Source organism: Anguilla anguilla, chromosome 17 (genome assembly GCF_013347855.1).
Source record: "Anguilla anguilla isolate fAngAng1 chromosome 17, fAngAng1.pri, whole genome shotgun sequence".
NCBI lineage: Eukaryota > Metazoa > Chordata > Actinopteri > Anguilliformes > Anguillidae > Anguilla > Anguilla anguilla.
The window spans coordinates 16522641-16547172 of NC_049217.1; the positions used below are offsets into that span (position 1 = coordinate 16522641).

Genomic DNA, 24532 nt, shown 5'->3' on the forward strand with positions numbered 1-24532 from the left:
AACCTAAAAACTCTCTCCCTCTCTCTCTCCCCCCCCCCCCCCCCCCTCTCTCTCATAATGGAGTTTACCTTTTATTTATTTCCATATTTTATAAACAATGAACCGCCGAACATCTGTCTTTCACAGCTGTGTACCGAACTGTCCATGGTGCTGAATCCGAGTCACAAAGCTAACTCGTCTCCTTGAGACTTTGTGTGAGGTGCGTTTAATCAAATTAATCAATTAATCAAACTCTGCACCCCAGCAGAAACTTTACATTGAATGTGTAAATTCCAAACTTACACCCTTTCCGCTGATCTATGCACCCACTATGTCTATACCATTTGATCAAACTGGAATAGCCTATCACCGTTATTCGTTTACGATCGACGCGAGAGGAGGGAGGAGATGCTTCCATACGATGGAAAACACTAGTGTACGGTATAGCACTGAAAACGGAGTACTCGATCGTGCTTAGACTGCTTCAGCGACTGTCTGTCGCAAACTTACAAACTTGAGAAAATGACTCTTCTCGGGTGACACACGCGCGCTCATCTGCCCTATACCCACTGCCACCTTGTGGCCAGTTAGTGTCCCTGAATTTTATGTGTGGATCTCTGAGGCGCCTGAACAAGATAACCGATTAGAAAAACTCCGACTGAATCTTGTAGTGTGCTTTTCGGAGATACCAATTTTAAAAAAATGTTTGATTTGATTGAGAAGCGCATGAATACACACATGCGCGCACTTAGGTAAATTGTACGTATATGCACCCAAAACCTTTGTTTACTCAACAAATGACTGTAATCGCAAATGAAAATTCAATTTTAAATGAATCCCTTTATTAGGCATAAAAACTACGTAACAATAAGTGCCAGATCACGGGAGGTCTGCTATCGCCATGTCCTCTGGTAATTTCCCCCAGGAAATCCTTTCCCCCAGAGATCACTGACAGAGTTCAGCACACGTGTACAGTTGTTACTCTGGATGGCACAGACTCGGTCCTCAGGGGGCGATGTGGGTTTATGTCAGGTGACGTACAGCAGCCGTTCCGTGACACACACACTGTTCCTCGCCAGAAATCATGTTCGGCTGGGCTTCTTCACGGAGAAATGTGCTTTGAAATGAGCAGGGTACAGTGATGGGGAACAGCCAGGGTCGGCACGATTTTGGCCGCCGTGAAAAAATATCACAGCGGGCCCCACCACCCCAGGACGCCCCATCCCTGCTCAACAGCAGCACCATTTTCAATGGCCCCAGTGCCCAGTTATTGTGCTGAATCATGATTTCTCCAGAATCATATGAATTCTCCTGAATCATGTGAATGTTCTAGAATCACGTGAAAGCTCCTGTATCATGTGATTGTTCCGGAATAATGCGAATGCTCCTGAATCATCATCATCTGACCGAAGGTACGGCTCAAATGCTTATAATTTATAAAAATGTTATTCTATCGTAACGAACGTGTTATACATGCTTCACGAAGGCAGAAGACCACTGAAACTGTTACCATCACAAAGACACTACTTAAAGATTTTATCTTTGACAGATAGGAAAAAAGAGCTCCGCTCTTGCTTCAGATCTGAATAAATCTATGGATGTTCCTGTCAACCTTTACACTGTGTGAAGACAACTCAATGCTATGGGTCTGAAAGGACGTATAGCTGTAAAAAAAAAAAAAAAAAAAAAAGCCACTACTGAGAAAAGGAAATAAGAGAAAGGAAAGTTATGGACAGCTGAGATGTTAGGAGTTAGGTTTTACGGACTGATGGTGGCCTAAATTTTTGATTTTCAGGAAGTAAGGGCAGGCAGCAGCAACGAAAGACTCTCAGAACCGTGCGTACAACACGTCAGTCAAGCACGGCGGAGGACCAGCGCAAGTTTCGGGGTTGTACAAAAACATCTGGAGTTGGTGATTTGGTCTTGATTGAAGGAATCACGAATGCTGATGAATACAAACAAACCTTTATATAGCACGCAGTATTCTTTGGATAATGCTTGACTGGAAGAAAATTGATTCTACAGAGAGATGATGACCCCAAGCACGCTGCAAAGAAGAAAAAGCTGCTGGCGTTCTCGAAACAATGGCCGCTCCAGAGTCGTGACTTCAACATCGCTGAACGTGTGTGGGATTACTTGGATCGAGAGCAGCAGAAAATGCAACCAAGTTCTAAAACTGAACCTGGAGGTGTTTACAAGAAGCCAAGAAAAATATCCCTGCAGATTTCTTCAAAAACAACAACAACAAAAAAAAAAAAACGTAGAGCTAGTCTACCATACAGAATGGAAGATTGGACATTGTACACAGTTGTGCAGGTTTTTGTGTATTTTTGTGTTAAATATATGTTTGCTGAATCATTTTCTGACGCTGAAAAAATAACTTTCACTGGCTGAAAATAAAGAAATGAATGGGTGGTCTCTGGCTATACACACAAATACATACAAACATACATATATACATAGATACTGTACATATAATACATACATGTATACATACATACTGCACATGCATACATACATATACATACATACTGCACATGCATACATACATATATACATACTGCACATACCTACAAACATACATACATGCTGTACATATAATACATATATACATATACTGTACATATAATACATACATACATACTGTACATATAATACATACATACATACTGTACATATAATACATATGCATGCATACATACTGTACATGCATACATACAGACTGTACATACATACAAACATACATACATACTGTACATATATTTCATATATACATACATGCTGTACATACATACATACAAACATACATACTGTACATACATACATACAGACTGTACATACATACAAACATACACACATACAAACATATAAACACACACACACACAGTGAGCTGTTTGAGACAGACATATTTATTTTGTGACATTTTTAGACATATTTGCTTGATTCTTATATTTAATCACAATTCTCAGATTCCCAGCTTGTAATGAAGAATGTTTTCAAACACTTTGCTTTCGCCACCATTACAGAACTTTTTACACATCGCCCCCATTTCAGGCAGAGAATTTAACCACATGGGAATTGTTCGATTACACATCGAACTGCGGAGTACGGAGCCAAATCAAGAATAATATGTATAAAAATAATTATATATGCACGGGCATAAGACTGCTTCTTTTGGCTCAGTGTCTGTGTACATATTTACCAGGCAATCTTGGGCAGACACTGGTTTAGCTCTGTCCACAGTCATGACAGATGCGCTTTTCTCTAATGTCTCCATATCATCTTTTAATAGCACCCGGCTGGCTACATGCACTGATTAGACTTTTTTTTTTTTTTTTTTTAAATATGCGCGTACATAATTATCAATACTGTAAATATGCATGATCCAGAGATGTGGTTCTAGACCAGCAGTCTAATTCGCTTAAAAGTAGACCAAAAACGCTTTTATTTTCTTTATTTTTCTTTCAAAGATAAATAAATACAGTAAAATGAAATGGCACTCTTCCAGACACGATGAGGGTTTTTTTCTCTTTGGCTTTTGCATTGGCAGGAAAACAGAAGGGCCTTGTGGGATAAATTGGACCTCCCGCTTATGCTAACTGGGCTAGCGCTTGAGAAGCACTGATGGCTCACATGCCCCAACTCTAAGCTCGTACTTCACCACACGGTGGAATCTGAGCTTGCTGCAGAAGTGTAAAGGACAGCTCTGTAGGGATATGTTGCGATTCTAACAAGCCATTCTGTTCCTTTTGTAGGTAGCGTAAATACGAAACATCACCTCAGTCGCTGAGAATAAGGCTTCAGACCTCAAGTCCATCTCCTTCCCACAAGCCCACGATCTAACAGTAAGTAAACAGGAAACAGGAAACAGAAATGACTACTTCCTGTGTCCTCCTCCCGCACAGTAAAATGTCCAGTGTTAATTCAACTCCAACGGATAACATTTGTTGTGTTATCTGTCCGAGTTGAATTAACACTGTTAGAGTTGAATGAACGCTGGCCATGCTACTGTGTGGCTTACACAACAAACATAATTTAAATACAGCCTGACCTTCACTTTGATCGACCATTTAAAGAGGGTTGGCTTTGGGTACAATATACAATATAACTTACGATACAGCAATATAACAACGTGACAGGATTAATCACTGAATATCAGCTTTTCTGTACAGGATACACTGTGCTGGAGCACACACACAATCTCACACACTGCAGGGAACCTGGGTCCGACAGCAGGTCCGAGGTTATTAGGTAAGGTCATCACAGCATCAGACACAAATTGATTGCCGCATCCATTATGACATCACCCAACGCGGGTTATTTGATATGTAAAATTCCCTGTGTGAAAGGGCAGGCTTTAGCCATTGGGGGCGGGCAGGATCAAATCTGTAATAAGAGAGCTGGGGCTATGGGTAATGGCTCTCCGGGTTAATTGGCTGTAGGGTTGCACAAGGCTAAGCGTGATTGGCTGTAGGGTCGCACAAGGCAGCACGTGATTGGCTGTAGGGTCGCACAAGGCAGCGCGATTGGCTGTAACGTCACACAAGGCAGCACGCGATTGGCTATAATGTCACCCAGGGTGGGTGGGACTGCTGGTCGGTCAGGCTCTTCCAGTCTGTTCAAGCTGTACGATCGGTCAAAGCAAGCAAACAAACGCGGCGACGGATTCAGAAACGCGCCCCCACGGCGGCGCGAGCGGCCGCCCGCTCTGCTCTCTCTCCGAACCCCGCCGCGACGGTAAACCCAAGGCTGCCCACGGCTCGGCGGGAAACGGCCGCCATTACGTTTCGCACTTAACCTTTTCCGATAATGAGGATGAGGGTTGTTAGAGTGAGTGAGTGAGTGAGTGAGGGAGGGAGGCAGGGAGGGAGGGAGGGAGGGAGGGAGACTGCTTGCTAAGAACGCTAATGACAGGGATGGGGGAGGGGCCACGGTCCCACCGCGCGCAGAAACGCGCTCGCTGCTCTGGAAACAGGCGCTCGAGAACGAGGGCGCTAACTGTCTGTTTCGTCCGCCTTTTCGTTCGCGGTCCACTGCCGCGCACTTCCCTCTGGGGGGGCCTGCGGGCGTTGGCCGGTTCTGGCCGTTTGTTGGTTTTTTTTGTTCCCTTCGCCCCTTCGTCCCTCCGTGGCCCTGCCCTCTCTCAGACCCCCGTGTCCTCCTCCTCCTCCTCTTCCTCATCTTCGGCCTCCTCCTGCTGGGGGAGGAGCCGGTAACGGTCGACGGCGATGGGCAGGAAGGAGGCGGCGGGGCGGTCGTCGTCCCCGTCCTCGTCCCCGTCGCCCGCGGTCGAGCCGGGCTTGGGGCGGCGCTCCGGCTCCGCCTCCTGCTCGTCGGACCCGCCCCCCCCGGCGCGGCCCAGCCGGGCCTGCAGGAGGGAGTGGGCGTAGCCCAGGGGGATGGGCAGCGAGGCGATGAGGATCAGCATGGCCAGCAGGGCCAGGGCCCAGCCGGGGTACTCCAGCGTCGTCTCCTTCGCCTGGCCAGCAGGGGGCGACATATAGGCAGGCCAACGTCAGCATTCTGTCACTCAGAATTAATCACTTTTCACATGTAAGTGCACCCACAACACTGGTGCTAATACAAATACATTCATTCTGTGTAATATTAAATACAGGGCTAAAGGGTGATAAAAATGATTTTTTTAAAAACTTGTATGTGTTTACAATGATGGTGAAAAAATACATATCAAATATACTGAATATATTAATTATTAACATAAGTATACCATTAATATAATAAGCATGAATATATCTTCTTTCTCTGAGTCTGAATGCATTGGGAAACGCTTTTTTTCTCTTTTTTTTTTTTTTGGTACTTTTACATTTATTTTAGCATTTATTTCAGTTTAAGTACTAGACCTGGACCTGTGCAAGACTGTGGAGGAATGCTGGGATATGGAGTCATTGTGAAGAATGCTGGGATATGGAGTCACTGCGGTCTTACCGTGCTGTGATTCCAGGCGGTGTAAGTGGGACGTTTGAAAAGCATCCGGAGCAAGCTGGCCCCCAGGAGTCCAATCATGGACAGCAGGCACACGTACTTCCACATATACTTATACACCACTGGGGGGCGCCAGTGCAGCATGACCTCGATGTCATCCAGAAAGCTGTAAAGGAAGAGGAAGAAGGATTTTAACTGCATGCACCCCTACAGCTGCTGCCACAACTATATCCCTTGAGTCATATTATATATTTATAGAACATGACTAATCTGTATGTATACATCCACACACCTACACATACAGCAAAGAGTGTGTTTATGCAGTTACACACAGGAGAGGACGACACTATTTTTGTTTTGGCTCTGCATTCAAGCATGTTGGATTTGAAATGAAACAATGAATGTGAGGCTGAAGTGCAGACTGTCAACTTTGATTTGAGGGTATTTACATCCACATCAGGTGGTCTGGAGGCATTACCCCCCTCCCTCTTACACAGTCCCCCATTTAGAAGGAGCAAAATGAATGGGCCAAATGAGCATAATCTGAAATAAAGTTGTCATATTCAATTCATGGTCACAAATCCTTTGCATTCAATGACTGTCTGAAGTCTGTGACCGACTGACATCACTGGACACTGGGTATCTTCCCTGGTGATGCTCTGCCAGGCCTGTACTGCAGCCATCTTCAGCTCCTGCTTGTTTCTGGGGTGTTTTGCCTTCAGTCTTGTCTTCAGCAAGTGAAATGTGTGCAATCAGATTCAGGAGTTTTAGGGGGTTCTATGCAGGTTCCACCCCTGCGGTGCTCACCGGTCAGCCCCGTAGAGCCAGGACACGCTGAAAGTCTCAAATACGACCACGATGATGAGGGGCAGGGTGGCGGAGTAGTCGTCGAACATCGTCACAAAGTAGTTCCCACAGCGCTGGGTGAACAGCAGACCAATCAGGAAGCCCAGAGCACAGCTGAACACTGAAACCGACACACAGACACACACACACACACACATGCACACACACACGCACACATACAGCTGTGGTCACTTCTCACCCACAAACACACAAAGAAGATAAGACTATCCACGCGAAAGGAGCAAAGTTCAAAAACAAATTAAAGACATTTTCGTATCGAAAAGTTGAAGAAACATTCATTTCTGCAAACATACCATATAACATAACATAACATTTCCTAACTAAATTAGTGATCTGATTAGATACTATGTGGTCTGTAGGTAATCTAATATATAGTATAATGTAATTTACCACTAAAGCATTCTGATATTAAGTGATTAGTAACCGATGTTCTGTAGCGTACGTGCGCAAGCGCACGGTATCGCAAACGGGAGCGCCGGCGCCCAGGGTTACCGGTGAGCAGGGTCTTGTGGCGCCCCAGCACTTTGAAGCTGTCCATGAGGGGGGTGAGGATGCCCTGCATGGTGCCGAACATGGTGCTGAGGCCCAGGTTGAGCAGCATGAGGAAGAACAGCGCCGACCAGAAGGGGCTCCCGGGGAACAGCGCCAGGGCCTCCGTGAAGGCGATGAAGGCCAGGCCCGTCCCCTCCACACCCTGCAGAGAGAGAGAGAGAGGGGGAGGGGGGGAGGGGGGTGGGAGGAGAGAGGGAGAGAGAGGGAGGGGGGGGGGAGGGAGAGAGGTGGGGGAGGGAGAGGGAGGGGGGGGGGGGGGAGGGGAGGGAGAGAGGTGGTGGAGGGATAGGGAGAGGGAAAGTGAGAGAGAGAGAGGGAGGTAGGGAGGGGGGGAGGGAGGGAGGGAGAGAGATAGAGAGAGTTTTGAGTTTTAACAAACCTTTATTGTACAATGTATACTGCCATTCAGCACAGCAAAATATAGAAACTACCCAATCGAAAAGAACAACAAATACCAAGACACACACACACACAAGAAAAACAAACAGAAAATAACAATGCAGTAGAATGCAAACCTTCACAGAAGAAACATATAACCATTTGTATCAGCATCAGCTTAGTGTGTAAAATATTAAATCTCCTCCCTCCAGACTACAGAGAGAGATGAGAGCAGAGAAGAAACGCAGAACACATGTATGCACACACATACACACATAAATAAGCACACATATGTAGACACACACAAACACGCTCACACACACACCAATATATACACCCGCATACACATCTACACACACAAACACAGTTACGAATACGTACACACATCCTTCATAAATAACACCTTTTTGTAAAGAACACTGTTATTGACATGTGTATTAGAAAGTTCTTCACTCTCCAAAAAATCGTTTTTTATTGGGTTGTGTCTCTTTACCTGATTTTTATATGATCATGTTCTTCATGCCACTCTTTGGCAATACAAATGGCAAGTCAATGAAATACACCGAATTGAAATTGAACTGAATTGAACTGAATCGAATTGAACTGAATTGATCTGAATTGAACTGAACTGAACAGAACTGAATTGAATTGAATTGAATTGAACTGAACTGAACTGAACTGAACAGAACTGACTGAATCGGGCCCTGGCTATTAGTCAAGTTAAAGGGTTCGTTTTATGATTTCTAATTAAAAGGTTTTTAGTTCATCTTAGTTTTGCGATTTCTAGTTAAAGGGTTTTTAATTTAGTTTTACGGTCCTAGTCAGGAGGTTTTTCGGTTTATTTTAGTTTTATAATTCTAGTTAAAAGGTTTTCAGTTAATTTTAGGACACGTCATCAATCCCCACCTTGCTCATTTCCTCTTCCGGGTCACAGTCAGTGATGTTGCTCCCAAACTGACTGCCGTGGTGGCTGAACCACTCTCTGTAATCCCCCAGGGACACTGACCTGGGATCAGACCACGGCAACCACTGCTGGTGGGCGGAGCCTGTGGAAGACATCTCTGTCAGGAGTTCCACATTACTGAGGGAGAAAGAAGAGAACATCGCATCCATCAGCACACTGCAGAGAGAGCGAGAGACAGCTTCAGGTTCACACAGAGAGAGTATAAACACACACGCGCACACGCACGCACGCACACACTCACACACACACCTATACACTCACACACCTATACACACACACCCACACAAACACACACACGCACACACCCCCACACGCATGCACACATACACACTCGCACGCACGTGTGCCCACGCGCACACACACACACTCTCTCTCTCTCACACACACACACACACTCACACACACACCCCCCCCCCCCCCCACACACACTCACACACACACGCACACACGCACCGGACCACGCAGTCCATGGCGATGCTCTTGGCTCTGAAGCCCAGCACGGCGAACACCACCAGGGAGGCCAGGATGGAGGTGAGGAAGTTGATGCTGGAGACCATCAGGGCGTCACGGTGACAGTTGTTATGGCGAGGGTTGTAGGAGGAGTAGGCGATGACCGAGCCGAAGCCCAGCCCCAGGGCGAAGAACACCTGGGTGGCTGCCTGCCGCCACACCTGCACCTGCCCCCAGATCTTCAGCTGGAGGACAGGAGGACAGACACACAGGGAGGACAGGAAGACAGACACAGTGAGGACAGACAGACAGAAAGGACAGAAGGACAGACACACAGGGAGGACAGAAGGACAGACACAGAGTGAGGACAGAAGGACAGACACACAGAAGGACAAACACACAGGGAGGACAGAAGGACAGACACAGAGTGAGGACAGAAGGACAAACACACAGGGAGGACAGAAGGACAGACACACGGAGAGGACAGAAGGACAGACACAGAGTGAGGACAGAAGGACAGACACCGTGAGGATAGACAGACACACAGAAAGGACAGGAGGACAGACACACAATGAGGACAGAAGGACAGACACAGAGAGGACAGAGACACACAGAGAGGACAGAAGGACAGACACACAGTGAGGACAGAGGGATAGACACACAAAGAGGACAGACAGACACACAGAGAGGACAAAAGGACAGACACACAGGGTCATTCAGACACCAGAGGGCACAAACCATAGTGGCAGATACCAGTATTTACATCAGTATGTATTTGAAATCCAAATTGCACCATGATGTGTGTGGGTTTGTGTGTTTTCACTAAACATAAACCCCAGAAAAAAATCTGGCAGTGGCAAATGCACATTAGATGGATAATCCTGTCAACACTAGATTACACACAATAAAATGACCCAGGTTGATTCAACTCTAACAGAGTACATATGAGTCCAATAGGGATCAGAGCAGGACCACATGTACTCCGTGAGAGTTGATTTAACACTGGACATTTTACTCTGCATCTGGAGCATACAGACACGTTCCCTTTTGCTCATAAAGTCACATCTAAGTGCCTTGCTGTGCTGATTATTTTCCATTTTAAACCTTCGTTGGAGTAATTTAAGGGACAAATCCTCCTCTTCCCTTTTCCACAAATCAGCTGATACTGGCAGTAGACTGGAGCAGACGGAATGCACATAACTCAGCCAATGAGCTGTGCTGTTTGTGTCTTAGCCCCGCCCCTGCGGTCGCTTGGGGGGAGGGCGGAGCCAGCTGCGGCGCTCACCTTGGGGTAGAACATGTAGATGAGGCCTTCAGACGCACCGTCCAATAGCAGACCTCTGATGAGGAAGCACAGGAGCACGACGTAGGGGAAGACAGAGGAGAAATACATCACCTGAGAGAGAGAGAGAGAGAGACATAATGACAGAGTGTGTGAGAGAGACAGAGAGAGAGCATGTGAGAGAGAGAGACAGAAAGAGAGACAGAGAGTGAGAGTCAGTTAACACTCGTAAACGTTAAAAAAAAAAAAAACAGACGCAGTTACTTTTGCTGCAATGACCACCAGCCATGTTAAATCAGCTGTAGCTGGTCAAATGCATTCATTTCCATTCTTTCCTCCCATATTTTTGCGGTAAAATGCTATTTGTCTGGTTAGTGTCTATACAAGACCCACAATTCCTTGGTAAATATGGCCCACCAACTGTCAATACTAAACTTGAACCACGTCATAAAGCACACCATCTTAAGTGTGGCATAACACTGGTTATGACTGGTCATAACAGCCTATGACAGCTTGCAATACATGCGATTACACTGACATAATATATACCGATATCAAATTGTGACAGTTATTTTGAAAACTTTGCGAAATGAGTTTCAGGCATTATGACAGGAACTACGACACTCGTCATAAGCTGTAATAGGCTATCGCGACACGTCCTGACAGGTCTTACGTCATGATTACGGCAGGCTCATATAGGCTTTACGGCATATAGCTCAAGTAAAGTGCTACCTAATAGTTTTCTAACGTCACCTCATTTTTCCTGTTTTGGGGTAAAAACGGGGGGGGGGGGGGGGGGTAAATCTAAGGCGCGGTCGGCTCGTTTTCGGGGTACGGTACCCTGGCGGAGGACTTGATCCCCTTGATCATGGCGAGGCAGACGATGACCCAGGCGGCCAGCAGGCAGCCGGTCATGATGGGATTGAAGCCTGTCTCCTCGATGGAGTCAGTGATGTCCAGGGCCTTGCGGAACCAGAAGTAGGAGGTGGGAGAGCTGCTGAGGCACTCCTTTACTGAGAGAGAGAGAGAGAGAGAGAGAGAGAGAGGGGGAGAGAGAGAGAGAGAGAGAGAGAGAGAGAGAGAGAGAGACAGGAGAGGTGGAAACAGAGATGCACTTCCTCCTTACTTGCACAAAATATTTACAAATTAGAAAAAAATATTTCCAAAAATGATCCCAAATTATAAATAGTTTTAATTACAAATCAAAAGAAGAAAAATGTGCAATTCTTTTAGGAGAAGGATCAACAGCCCCAATTGCGGCACAGTTCATTTTAGCCTGCCATAACCTGAGGGACAGTGAGTGACCACCCACCCCATATAAACATTGTACATATTTATTGATTTACTTCTGTTGCTGTCAATGCTGTTATTTGTATATATTGTTACATTTACCATTATTATTTTAATATTATTATTATTTTACATATTATATATGTATGCTTTGGCAATAAGTATGTCTGTATTTCATGCCAATAAAGCAACTTAAATTGAATTGAGAGAGAGAGAGGAACGCGCGGGGGGGAAACGGAGCGTTTTAAAACTCTGATCCGAGACAACAATGTGCAAGAGTGCACGAGCACGTACGCTGGAGAAAGTGCACACATACTGCACTCGCACCCCCTGCTGTCCGGGTGAGTGGTTCTCGCTCGTCCCAACCACGGAGTTTCTCCACCCTAGCTCCCCAGTGGTGGAACGAACTCCCTGTTCCTCTACGAACCACTCATTCATGTGGATAAATCGCTTTGGATAAATGTAATTTAATAAATGTAATGCAATGCCAAATAAATGTCATGCAATGTACACACACACACATTGCACCTACGCAGGCACACATTTCAATTCCATAGATGAGACCCCAATTAAATGTAAAGGATCTTTTAGAACTACTCAATGTAAATGCCCATTCAGTCTCAGATTCAGTCATCCTTAAGCATTTGCTACATTAATATTGGCCATGTATCCTGGGATTAATATACGGTTGCCACCCGGATGCTTAACTGAGATAAGTATGCAAAGGTCACCAGAAATGCAGAGGGCGGAATTCCTCGCCACTCAAACATCCGTTGAGTGACGAGGACACGCCTACCGCATGCTGATTGGCTGAGAGTTTCAGCCACTGATCTCCTTTGCCCTGCTTCAGAGCAGACGGTTCATTATGCCAGTTTATCCTCCAGAGACCAGACAGAAAAAATGTGCATTATAAATAAATATATTATATTATAATAAATATTTAAAATCTTTGATGTAATACCAGCATTCCTGGATGACTAACACATGCTGCATTTAAAATATTTTCCAAAAACATTATTCATTTAATTATTATTGAATGCCCCCAGTAGAGCTGGTCTCAGTACAGGAGAATATATGGTCTTTGAGATTAAGACCAGAGACTCATGTCCCCTACAGAGGACAGAACCGAACTGGCGGGTCTTTGGGGGTGATGTCACGTGGTCCGGTGACGGGGTCGGTACGTACCGGTTCTGTTTGGGCTCGTCTCCGGACACTGCACCCAGGGCAGGGGGTACTGGAAGGAGTTGCCCAGGTAGAACAAGCTCCAAGCAATGATGACATTGTAGTAAAGAGCCACGAAGAAGCACACCTGGGGGGGGCGGGGGGGGGGGGGGGGCAGAGAGGAGGTGGGGTCAGCACAGCCAATCAGCACGCTCATGTGAACAGGGCAGTATTCTGCGCAGCCAATCAACATGCTTATGTGAACAGAGTAGTATTCTGCACAGCCAATCAACATGCTCATGTGAACAGAGCAGTATTCTGCGCAGCCAATCAACACGCTTATGTGAACAGAGTAGTATTCTGCACTGCCAATCAACATGCTCATGTGAACAGAGCAGCATTCTGCACAGCCAATCGAAACACTTACACAAACAGAGCAGTATTCTGCACAGCCAATCAACATGCTTAACTGAACAGAGTAGTATTCAGTATAGCCAATTAATATGCTTATGTGAACAGAGTAGTATTCTGCACTGCCAATCAACATGCTCATGTGAACAGAGTAGTATTCTGCACTGCCAATCAACATGCTTATGTGAACAAGGTAATATTCAGGAAGTACAGCATGACATTTATTTCAGACGTGTCACTGGTAGCTGATTTTAGACAGATGTGCCATTGCCCTTGAGGGGGATTTCCTCTGCACATTCAAGCAGATCATTCAGACAGTCACATAAACACACAACGGACAAACACAAGCATTTACACTGTTCCACACATTCACTAGACATGCACAAGAAAGTTCAGGTGCATATCTAAAAAGCAAGTTCTCAGACACTGCTCCTAGTGGTTAGGGAGCGAAACATTTCTGGGACAAACTGAATTCACCCAGTGTAGTATTATTTTGTCTGCCCTTTTTAAAGTGTTTCAGTTTGGCGATGGGTAAAAACTCCTGTTTAACAGCGCAGGCTTATCTCTGGTCGGCTGAATAGCAACGCGTACATGAAAAATGTGTTCCAGCTCTGCAAAGCATAAAGACTCAGTTGTGGTGGTTTATGAAACGCACGAGCACACGCAGTCAGGGCAGGAAGAGGGGGGGGAGAGGCGATGCGCTCGCTGGCCCAATGCCGTGATTTAACTCCGAGGGGCAGTGTCGGGTTTCGGGTGGAAGGTGAAGGTGGGAGGGCAGGGGGGGGGCGGGTCGAGGCCGGCTCCTCCGATTGGACCGACGCGGGGGAAGGGGAGGAGCTGACATTGACACGGAATACTGAAATTCCAGAGTGGTGAGGTACATGTGGGAGCGTGAGGCACTACCAAAACACACCCCCGGGACACTCAAAGCCGTGACAGTCTCCACCACGGTTTCTATTTAATGTACGCACAATAATAATATGAATGGATTCCTGCAATTTGTTTTGTTACTGTAATAAATCTGATGTATCTGATCTGAGGTTCCAGAGGTCTAAACTAGAATGCCTGTATGTAATGAAATCCTTGAATCTACTGTACTTTCATATTTTAGGCATAAATCTAAGTCAGTGAATAAAGCTCTGGACGGGTGCTGACAGTAGCATGAGGTATGAGTGATGATATACTCTCTCTGACATTATTTATATATGATATATATTATGAAATACACACTGCCTCCCCTTCCCTCTTTTGCGTGAGTGTGTGTGTGTGTGTGCATGTCTGTATGTGTGTATGTGTGTGTGTGTGTGCATGTCTGTCTGTCTGTACGCGTATGTGAATGTGTGTCTGTCAGTGTAAATGTATGCGTATGGATTATTGCTGGCATGCTAACCTTCCACAGAATAGTTGCGAAGATTGATAGCCACTTGCTAAACGCGACCTACAGTCATGTAAAGCTGTTTAGCATTACTGGAAGTATGGTTTTCAAACAAGAGGACAATGTCACACCATAGTGACAATCAGTTTAGGAAAAGAAAGTTTTTTTACAAAAGGGAATTTTGTAGAAGGCGGATTTTTTTTTCTCCAATTATCACCTTTGAGAGAGATAATATAATTTGATATGGCGAACTTGCTCACAGTCAAGGCGATATTCAGTGGCCTGCTCTGTTTGACCTTAGGAATGCTGCCTGCTGCCCCCTCCCCCTCCCCCCACAGACATGAACTGGAATGTCTTCTGTCAAACAAAAAGCTACACAGAGTGCCGTATCTATGTACACAAATCTGAGGTGCCACGGAGTCTCTCTTCCTGGAGCGTCTAACCACTGAAGAGACACGACCACACAGCTATTTCCGGAGTCAGGGCCCCCAGCCAGGCCCAGCCGAATGCAACAAGGATCACGGTTTCCGTTTTTGATTTTTTATGTCTGAATGCCGGTCTATGACATTCAGTTGAAATCAAGCAATTACACATGCAAAAACAATTTTTTTTTTGGCCAATCAGGATGATTCAGTACAACAAACAAACTGAAACAGCGGCATGTTTGTTGCTATCCAGAGGCCTCTGCCAATGGCAGCCTGACCTCACTCTGATACCAGAACAAATGTTACGGATAGTTCCAGAGACAGCGATTAGCTTGTGCCTTCGCCTTAAAAAGGTATGCACTACATAACAACATCCCCCAGAGTTATTAGACCTTATTATTCTTTTTATTGCTCATTAAATTAAATGTAGATTGCGGCCATTTTGGCTTAAAATTTGACTAATTTCTCACCGCTGGCAGAAACACCCGCAGTCATGACAAATGACCTCTTTAATGTGTGATGTCACAGGCGGAACGCAAACAGCTCTGCCGTTGTACCTTTAGGGTGAAAATACGACAGAAATGGACGGCATTGACATATTTGATTCTGAGTCAAAGGAGAGTATCAGTGACTCAGATGACTCAGAGGAGCCTGAAGAAGACATAACTGACCCTGATACTGCAGTACAGCCATTCGGGTTTGAGCCAGACGTGCATGGATCGGAGGAGTCAGAGGATTCGGAGGAGTCAGAGGATTCAGAGGAGTCAGAGGAGTCAGAGGAGTCAGAGGAGTCAGAGGAGTCAGAGGATTCAGAGGAGTCAGAGGAGTCAGAGGATTCTTTGCCAGGCAAACAACTGGAGCCCAAAGCCTGAACTGGCAACACAGACTGTTTGAGTCATTTTTCATTATAGTGGGGTGACCGATTCTAATAAAATTGTTCCTCGCTGCTCGGATACAAGATCTAACAACGCTAATTAGACAGTATCTCACTTCCTCCACAAAAAATAACCGTCACAAAATATGGCTGGGTCTCCGGAGTTTGGGCAAAAAGAGTAAGGGCTTCTTTCTTGCCTTTATTTCAATAAAAATACTACATAATATGAGCTATAAATAACCTGAGACTCTGGAGCTAACGTCACATGAATTACCAGCTTGGCGTTAGCGTAGCGCTGGGCAGTTATGTTTTTAAGTGAACAACCAGTCGTCTGTCCCTCACTCTGCACGACTACCTCATATACCCAAACTTAATAGCTGTACCAACGACCACAAAAAACGCCAAGCTACATGCAACTTGTTGCCTTAAAGATATTCGCCAGTTTTTATCCACATAGCCGATCAACCTCTAGATAACCTGTCCTGGTGCCATGATTGCATTAGGCCGCAGCCTGCTCTGATAACAAAGCTAATGATCGTAGGCTAATTTTAAATATGCGTACCAAATTAATGACAGGCAACGTTATCGAGTCAGATAATATAATGCAAGACAGAGCTAATCAGACAGAGAATAGGATATTATTCTGTTAGATACAAGTGCCAACAGGACGAGAAGCCTATCCATCTTCTCCCTCCTCTATTAACCTTTACTGTAGCTACGTAGGCCTAACAAATGTATTAGGATACATACTCTAGAGACATAGAGACATAGGGGAAGAGAGAGGGGGAGAGACAGAGGGACAGAGAGGGGGAGGGACAGAGCGGGACGTTCCAGGAGCTCCCCTCACCACACAGCTGGAGTATCCGATCCCAGCCAGTTTGGGGGAGATGTGTTTCCACACCCCGATGCTGCCCTGCCGGATGCCCTGTCCCGCGGCCAGCTCCAGGAAGAACAGCGGAACCCCCACGACCACCAGGAGCACCACGTACAGCAGGAGAAACGCACCTGAGACAGAGGGGGAAAAACTAGCATCACAACCTCATCCCACTTTGCTTTTTCAAATATTAGAGTGAGAGGCAATAGCAAAACATGTACATTTCTTGGCTGTCTACTTATAATAAGGTTGTTTAGCTATAACGACTGCTTGGTTACCAGTTTGCAAATAATTATGGATACCATCTGCTACACACAGACAACTCATTAAAGTAAATATCATCCAGTACCAAGGACAGATGTCTTTGTCCATAGAAACTGATTAATATCACAGTCGACCACAATCATTGCCAGTTTTAACTTAAGAAATTAAGCGAGGTGGACTGAGATATTAATCAGATGCTATGGACAGACATTCGAAACGGGACGATATTGACCCTTACTGGGTGACAGGAAGTAGCCTGTTTCTAAGCTTCTAATTTTCAGACACTCGTGCCATACTGAACGCTGATAATTTTGGTTGCCATGGAAACGCCTGCTAAATCAGAGCACTGTTAATCCTTGTATAATGAACGTCGCTTTGTTTGTCTGAGCGAATTACCGTGATACGAGTAGTTTGCCTGATTACGCTGATGGACGTGGCTACTGTGTGTCAATGATAGACTGTTATTCAGACTCAGCACAATTTCCAACACAGAACACTAGGACGACAGTAAGCACTTATAATCTGCATCACAAACATTAAAGGGGCAGTTCGCCCAAAGATTAAATTAAAGTATGTGCCTATTTACCTACAGTAATACTATATCCATTCAGTTTTGCAGTGATTTGATGAGTTTTATAGATTTCCACTGCATGCCAGCCTGATACAACGGACCTCAAGGAACCCATATTTTTGCGGTTCTCAACGTGCCGAAAACTGACATTAGGAAAACTCGACAGCAACGTCCCTTTCCAAATACGATGCGACCGCTTCTCAGAAACGTCCCCGGAGCTTAATTTGTGCGCGGGTTCATCGAGAAAAACAGCCGTGCCCCCAAACCCAGTTTTGGGTCCACCCTCATATACTTCACTTGGGAGGATGTGACGCGCAGAGCGATAAAACAGAAGTGCGCACTTGTGTTCAGAGAGTGGGAGGGAGCGAGGGTGGGTGGAGCGAGCCGTCTGAACTGAGACCCTCTTCACCCCGCTCATACTCGGAAGTTTCCCTCGGGAGGTGACCTTACTGCTGCATAACACCACCTTTACACGGATGGAAAAAGATCGCTTTACCTGAAGAAGCCACCCCGCCTCGACTTCGGGGAGTTTTCGCTCCGCGGGGTGCCGTACGAACCGCGTGTTTTTTGTTTATTCTAACAGATTCCGAGTTACTGACCAGGGCCCAGCATTAAAAAAAAAAGCCTGACAGCTTTCTCAGCCACGAGACTCAAATAGACGCAAAAGAACAGTCATTTCAAACACAGAAACAGGGACCATCTTTACGCACAGAGAAACTGAGAATGGACAGTCTTTACGCACAGAAACAGAATGGACAGTCTTTACGCACAGAAACAGAATGGACAGTCTTTACACACAGAAACAGAGAAAGGACAGTCTTAACACACAGAAACAGAATGGACAGTCATTTCAAACACAGAAACAGGGAAAAGGACCGTCTTTACACACAGAGAAACAGAGAATGGACAGTCATTACACATAGATAAACAGAGAATGGACAGTCTTTATGGACAGTTACAGAGAATGGACAGTCTTTACACAAACAGAAACAGAATGGACAGTCTTTACACACAGAAACAGGGAATGGACAGTCTTTACACCTACAGAAGAGCACAGGGCAGTACTAACCTCCTCCATTTTGGTGACAGAGGTAAGGGAACCTCCAGATGTTTCCGAGGCCCACGCTGAACCCCACCTGGGCCAGCACGTACTGCAGCTTGCTGTCCCAGGCCGGGCGGGAGGGGTCCACCGACACCCCGCCCTGGCTCAAATCCTCCACCCCGTCCAGGAGCTGGGACTGGGACTGGCCCCCCGTCATCCCAGACCCCTCGTCGTCTCCGGGCAACGGAAGCTTCTCCATCTGGGGGTAGGAGGAGGATGGTGCAACCAGATGGTGTAAATGTAACATTCTCCATTGTAACCAGCCCTTAAGGTTACAGCAGAGAATGCGCCCCTCAGTATAGTATCCCCCAGAGAGTGTCGGTTTAGGTCAAACACACTGAGAGTATGCACATCCAGCCGCACGGCAGTATAGCAGCAGGGGCAGTTCTGGAATGCATTGACTGGGCGGCCATTTTGTAGTATCAGTTGGGCTTACATTTCCAACGTAATGAGCGCGCCTCACGCATCAATTTCGATTTCAGCATTGGTACGAGCAGACGACAAAACAAACTAAAGAAGTGACAGTCCAATGACTTGTTTATAAAAAAAATATCAGCCTAAATATTAAAACTCAGAAGCGCATTAGTGAGGTCGGGCACTGATTGGGCGATCAGGCCCGGTTTGCAGTTGGGCTTTCCAATTGATCCCAAAGGTGTTGGATGGGGTTGAGGCCTGGGGACTAGGCCCAAAAAGTGAGCATTTTCAGTAAGGAAAACTCCCCAGTGGGAGGAAAAACACTCACAGGGTGGTGAGAGATTCAAGGGTTTCCAAACACTGCTTAGTTAATGAATTAAATACGTTAAAATGTGGTTAAGCACATGTAATAATAATAGATTAAAATATTTCTTTATTGTGAATGGAAACAGACAGCACTCTTAATTCTACCCTTCGGGTTAAAAGCAAGTATACGGAAACGGATCGGAAGAATTCAGTAGCTACCGAAAGCATCATCAAATGTACAGAAGATAGATACGAAGAGTCAATCGGAGCCGCTGGTTTCAGGCAGACTATTAAAGAGAACTTAACTTGTGACCTCAAATGTGTGGGTTCTTTCTTAATTTAGTTTATGAAATTAAAATATCAGTCAGAACTACTGTTCTGCAGAGGCACAGGGGCCTGAACTGCAACCTTCGAAAAGAGGCAAAAGGTCAACCCTTTATCATTTCAATACAATTAAAAAAAAAAACAAACATCTTCAGCTCAGGTTCTGCACCTGTTGTTCAGTCGTGATAAGCCTGGCGTGTTGACACAGCGTTCCCAGCAGTCACAAGTGAACTAACGCCAAGTGTGCTTCCACTGCACCATAACAACTCAGAGCTGCTCAAAACAGTCAATATATTCTCTTCATTTAATTTTAAGTTAAATTCCCACATATGGACATGACCAAGACCATTAGGCCTTCCATAATGTCATACAGTCAACACAGTATGCATGTATCAGTACAACAATCATAATACTTTGTTCACCTTTATGCAATTTTAACAGAGAGTGAATACAAACTGAATGCATTCTAAGGTTGAATGTTGTCTATAATAATACAGTAATGTACACACTAACAGACTGGAGGTGTAACATTGCTGTACAAGTGGCTTTGGAGTAAGCTGAAGGATATTTTCTTGCTTTAGACCGCAATTCCCAAAATGCCCTGAAACGGCCTACTTAAAACATTACATTCATTTTCATTTCATTTTAAAAGCCCGCAGGACAACGGGACTTTCTGCCAGTATCTCAAATATCCCTCATCGTAGACGTACAAGGGCCTTTTGAAAATATGCACTAAAACTGAAGTAGTGTCAAAAACTCAAGGACGTGAGCTATCCCTTTAAAGCAGGACTGCCCAATCAGGTTCCTGGAGATCTACCGTCCTGTAGGTTTTCCAGGAACAGGATTGGGCAACCCTGCCTGTAAAGGAGCCACCACTGCACACCCTGCTTGTGCTGTGAGCAGGGATACTTTGCTCTCGAGGAGATGTTAAACTGAGGCACTGACTCACTGTGGTCATCAAAGAGCCCAGGACACTTCTTTTGGAAGAACAGGAGGTTCCCCTGTTCCCTTACAAAAATCCCTAAACTGGCTTTCTCAAAATGCCCACCTAACCTGCCCCAGAGCTAAAGCAGCCCCCTCCCCCCCCCCCTCTTATGTTAATGTGTGTTCTTTCATACAGGCAGACTCCGAACAATCTCACAATGGAAGTAAATATAAGCGCTTTCCCCAGACTCATACACACTACTGCGGCAGGTCAAGCTAACAACAGTCCCACACCAGCAAGTGCACACGCTACATCGCTAAAGCACAACTCTGCTAACCTGAAACCATCGTGCACATCTTGAATACAGACAGAAAAGCATCCATAATCGGCCATAAAACTTATTTTAAAAAACCATAACTTGAATTACTGTCATAAAATACCAGTGCTAGGATTCAGATTCGATGACCTTCAAGGCTATCTTCCAAGCCAGAAGTCTTGGAAGACAGCCAATGGCTCTACATGACTCCATATCACCCACTGGAGATATGGGGGAGTTGTTCTGTTTGCTACCCTGTACGGTACAACCAAATATTTAAACTTAAGCAGCTGTAACAGGCAGCCAGCTAAGTAAGATGAGGTCAGGCGTGACATGAACACAGCAGGAAAAGCTGTATTTAAGTCACGCAGCAACAAGTCGAGATGAACTGGTACTGCTATGTCCTATGCGTCAAAGCATTAGACGATCCACCTGAACACAGTACAAGCTAACCACGATAGCTACTTCAGTAATGCTACTAATGTAACACTACACTAGCATTTAGCTATTAAGAACTATTATATGGCTTGATCAATCAAACAGAAAAGGAAACAGTTCACCACACCGGATGAGATGCAGAAACGCCACATTCGCTATCTATTCAAACCCACTGTTTTATGGAGCATCCACGGTTTATCCATCGTGTTGTTCACACAAAGGCAAAGCTATCTAAACAGGCTGTTTAAGCGATTTGTCCCGTAGTTCGGTTCAGAACAGTCCAAGGACTGGACCCAAACATCGAAACTCCATCCTGCTGCTCTGGTTCTTTAGAGAAGTACACCAGTATAATGTATATCCAAACCCTATGACACAGGAAGGGATCAAAGACAAAAGCATCGGTAGGACATGCATGAATTCAACAGGCAGCATCATACCATAGAAGCCGCCACACTGTGTAAGTCAGTAAGAGTGACTTATCTAGCCTCCCAAGTTTACTCTACGCCCTGTTAGTATGTACAAGGAAAAAAGGTGAACAGGACTTAAAGTGGGTTAGGCCCAGGCTGGGCGAGAGGGAGCTCTATGGATCAGGAGATGGAAAATTTTTGAAGGTGTCTCTTACCTCAGTGTAGATCCTGTGACTATGGAAAAGTACACTTCCCTCTCTCCCTCTGAATGCACCCCCCCCTCCAAAAAAAAGCTCTATTTATAGCCTCTCTCTCTGACCCCCCTCTCTGCTGTCAGAACAGTGCTGGCAGATTCCAATTAGGATACACTGTCATATGTAATAAATGTGATATCAACATAAAACAAAAATGAATAAACAATTAGCATTTGTGTTAAAACAACAAAAAAGTAATAATCATTACAGCTTCCTTTATATATTAGTTCATACCTATATAATTGAGCAGTCTAATGTATCTTACTGTTGGAAATCTTATAATCAGCTTGAAAATGTATGTCTTGGTCTAGTATTTTTCTACATAAAATTATAACATTTATGCAAAGAAAGCCTCTCTCGTTTTTTTGTACACTTTATTTTTTAAATCACTGATGGTCACATAAGGTCATTACCATTTGTGGCCAAGAAGATAACTGCTTCAGAGACATTTTTACAGACAAAAATGACCCTGAGAAAGAACAGAAGAAGAAAGGGCACCGGTAAAACTTTTAAGAGTAGGCCCTACTAAACCTCTTTCAGCACAGAGTTTCCAGATTTGTGCCAGTACTATTCATTCATTAAGTGTTGACTTAAACCACCATTGTTTCGTGGTCACAGGAAGTTTACCTTGGTTTAATCACATAAAAACTTTCCAAAGAAACAACGACTTTGCTGCTTCAGATTATTAATGGAAATCAATCATCAGTTTTCTACCATAAGTGACTGGAACAATCAATTATAATATTTATGTTTATTTTTTACCGTAGGAAGCAGACTGCATGGAATGAAAGAGAAAAATCTGTGTAAATTACACCGCGTAAATTATATCAGAGTAAGGGGACATGACTTTTGAAACTACATAGATGTGCACGTGAAGGTACACCCCTTTTAGCCATCAAAATACAACCAAAGGTACACGGAATAAAAATAAAGACGGTGTAGTATAAACATAACTGCCAGCTATCAGCTCTACAAAACGCATGAATCTTTTCGATTACATTTTGAAACAGCAACAAAAAACAAGAAACAGAAACAAACAAGTGCATTATTCGAAACAAATAAGCTTGGAAATAGTTTCAAAAAGAAAAGAGTTCAATAGTTAAATCTATGAATAAAACACGTGTAGCCTATACATACAAACACATACCTTGACCTTGTTCACTCTCCTTGGAGAGGTAGTCCCCGATGTCTCTGTTTCTCTCTCTGCCTCGATTGGTACATGCACTTAATCAAATTTCCGCGGCGTATGTTTTCTGGTAAGTATCTTAAAAGTCACACTGCACTGAATTCGGGGTTTCGACTTAAAGGAAACTGGTGTAGCCACGTTGTAATACAACACGTAAATTCCAAGGCGCACCGCCCCCTCGCGTTTCATTGGCTATTAAGCGTCTTGCCCCGGTCCGAAAGAATAAAGTTAACGGCGAAACACGCCATTTTCCGCATGAAGTGAATTTTACTAGCCTAATCATTTTACAAATAACTGGCCCATGGAAAGTACTCAGGAGTCTGTGCGTCTGTGCATTTGCGTATTTGAACCAACCTAAGAGTGATGCAGTGGGGAACCACTAAATTTAATGCATGCGCTCTTCTCAACGCCTTTTTTGGAACTGCAAAAGCGAAAGAACAGCGCGACTGTGGCCTCGTTTTAGATGCAGCGCTATTTTTAATTTTTTTTTTAGTTAAGCACCCATTACTTCATTTAATGCTATGATGTAAGTGAAGGAAAATTATTTTTAGGTTGGCGTATTTCTTATGTCCATGTGGCAGTGTTATTATTTCTGTGGACTGTTCCAACACCAATGCGCCCCCTATTGGTTCATTCAGCTGTTCGATTCCGAAATAAGTTTATTTCACTCCGGAGGAATTCAAAGCTTGCGTAAACTTTGCCAGGGAGGAAAGTTGCACTGACGTATGGAAAATGTTACCATGTGGATTATTGTCGAAGCTGCTTGAAGCACCTTTAAGAATTACAGCAAGAGTGCTCGTTTTGACATGAACCTCTTTAGAAAACGCTAATTTATTTGACCTTTACTTTAAACTATCATAATACGGCTATGTTCAGAGTTTTTAAATTTTACTCTTCTTTTTGCTTTGGATTATTATTACTACTATTTTTTATTGATTATTTTATGTAGCATATATGTTTATTCACTCGAGGCACATATTCATACAAGCGTAATTCGCCGTATTTTTGTTATTCTCAAAAATGTTTCCTGTAGTTTAGACGAACATCCATAGATTAAGTATTTTCCATTCGTCAGTTCAACTGTCAACACTTGCGATGTTTGCGTATACTTTGGATAAACAAACGTAAGGGGTGGAATCGAACGGCGGAATAAATCAGTACACCGCGCGGTAGTCCTGGAACAGCACACAGAAATTCAC

General features: G+C 44.6%; 1 protein-coding gene across 2 annotated transcripts; it reads right to left on the bottom strand.

Moving 5' to 3' along the window:
• Window positions 1-2871: 2871 nt before the first annotated feature.
• Window positions 2872-23642, bottom strand: slc6a16a (solute carrier family 6 member 16a). 2 transcript variants are annotated; one of them, XM_035399343.1, is made up of 12 exons: window positions 23295-23642; window positions 18731-18962; window positions 16800-16957; window positions 12892-13015; window positions 11257-11429; window positions 10420-10530; window positions 9138-9379; window positions 8627-8801; window positions 7283-7484; window positions 6731-6890; window positions 5927-6089; window positions 2872-5459 (listed from the first exon to the last, which is right to left on the bottom strand). In XM_035399343.1, the coding sequence occupies exons 2-12, from the start codon at window positions 18960-18962 to the stop codon at window positions 5124-5126; spliced, it is 2076 nt and encodes a 691-aa protein (XP_035255234.1). In that variant the 5' UTR covers window positions 23295-23642; the 3' UTR covers window positions 2872-5123. The 2 variants fall into 2 exon arrangements, with proteins under 2 accessions (XP_035255234.1, XP_035255235.1); XM_035399344.1 differs by lacking the exon at window positions 23295-23642 and having other exon boundaries at window positions 11257-11424; window positions 18731-18861.
• Between the last annotated feature and the right edge of the window lie 890 nt (window positions 23643-24532).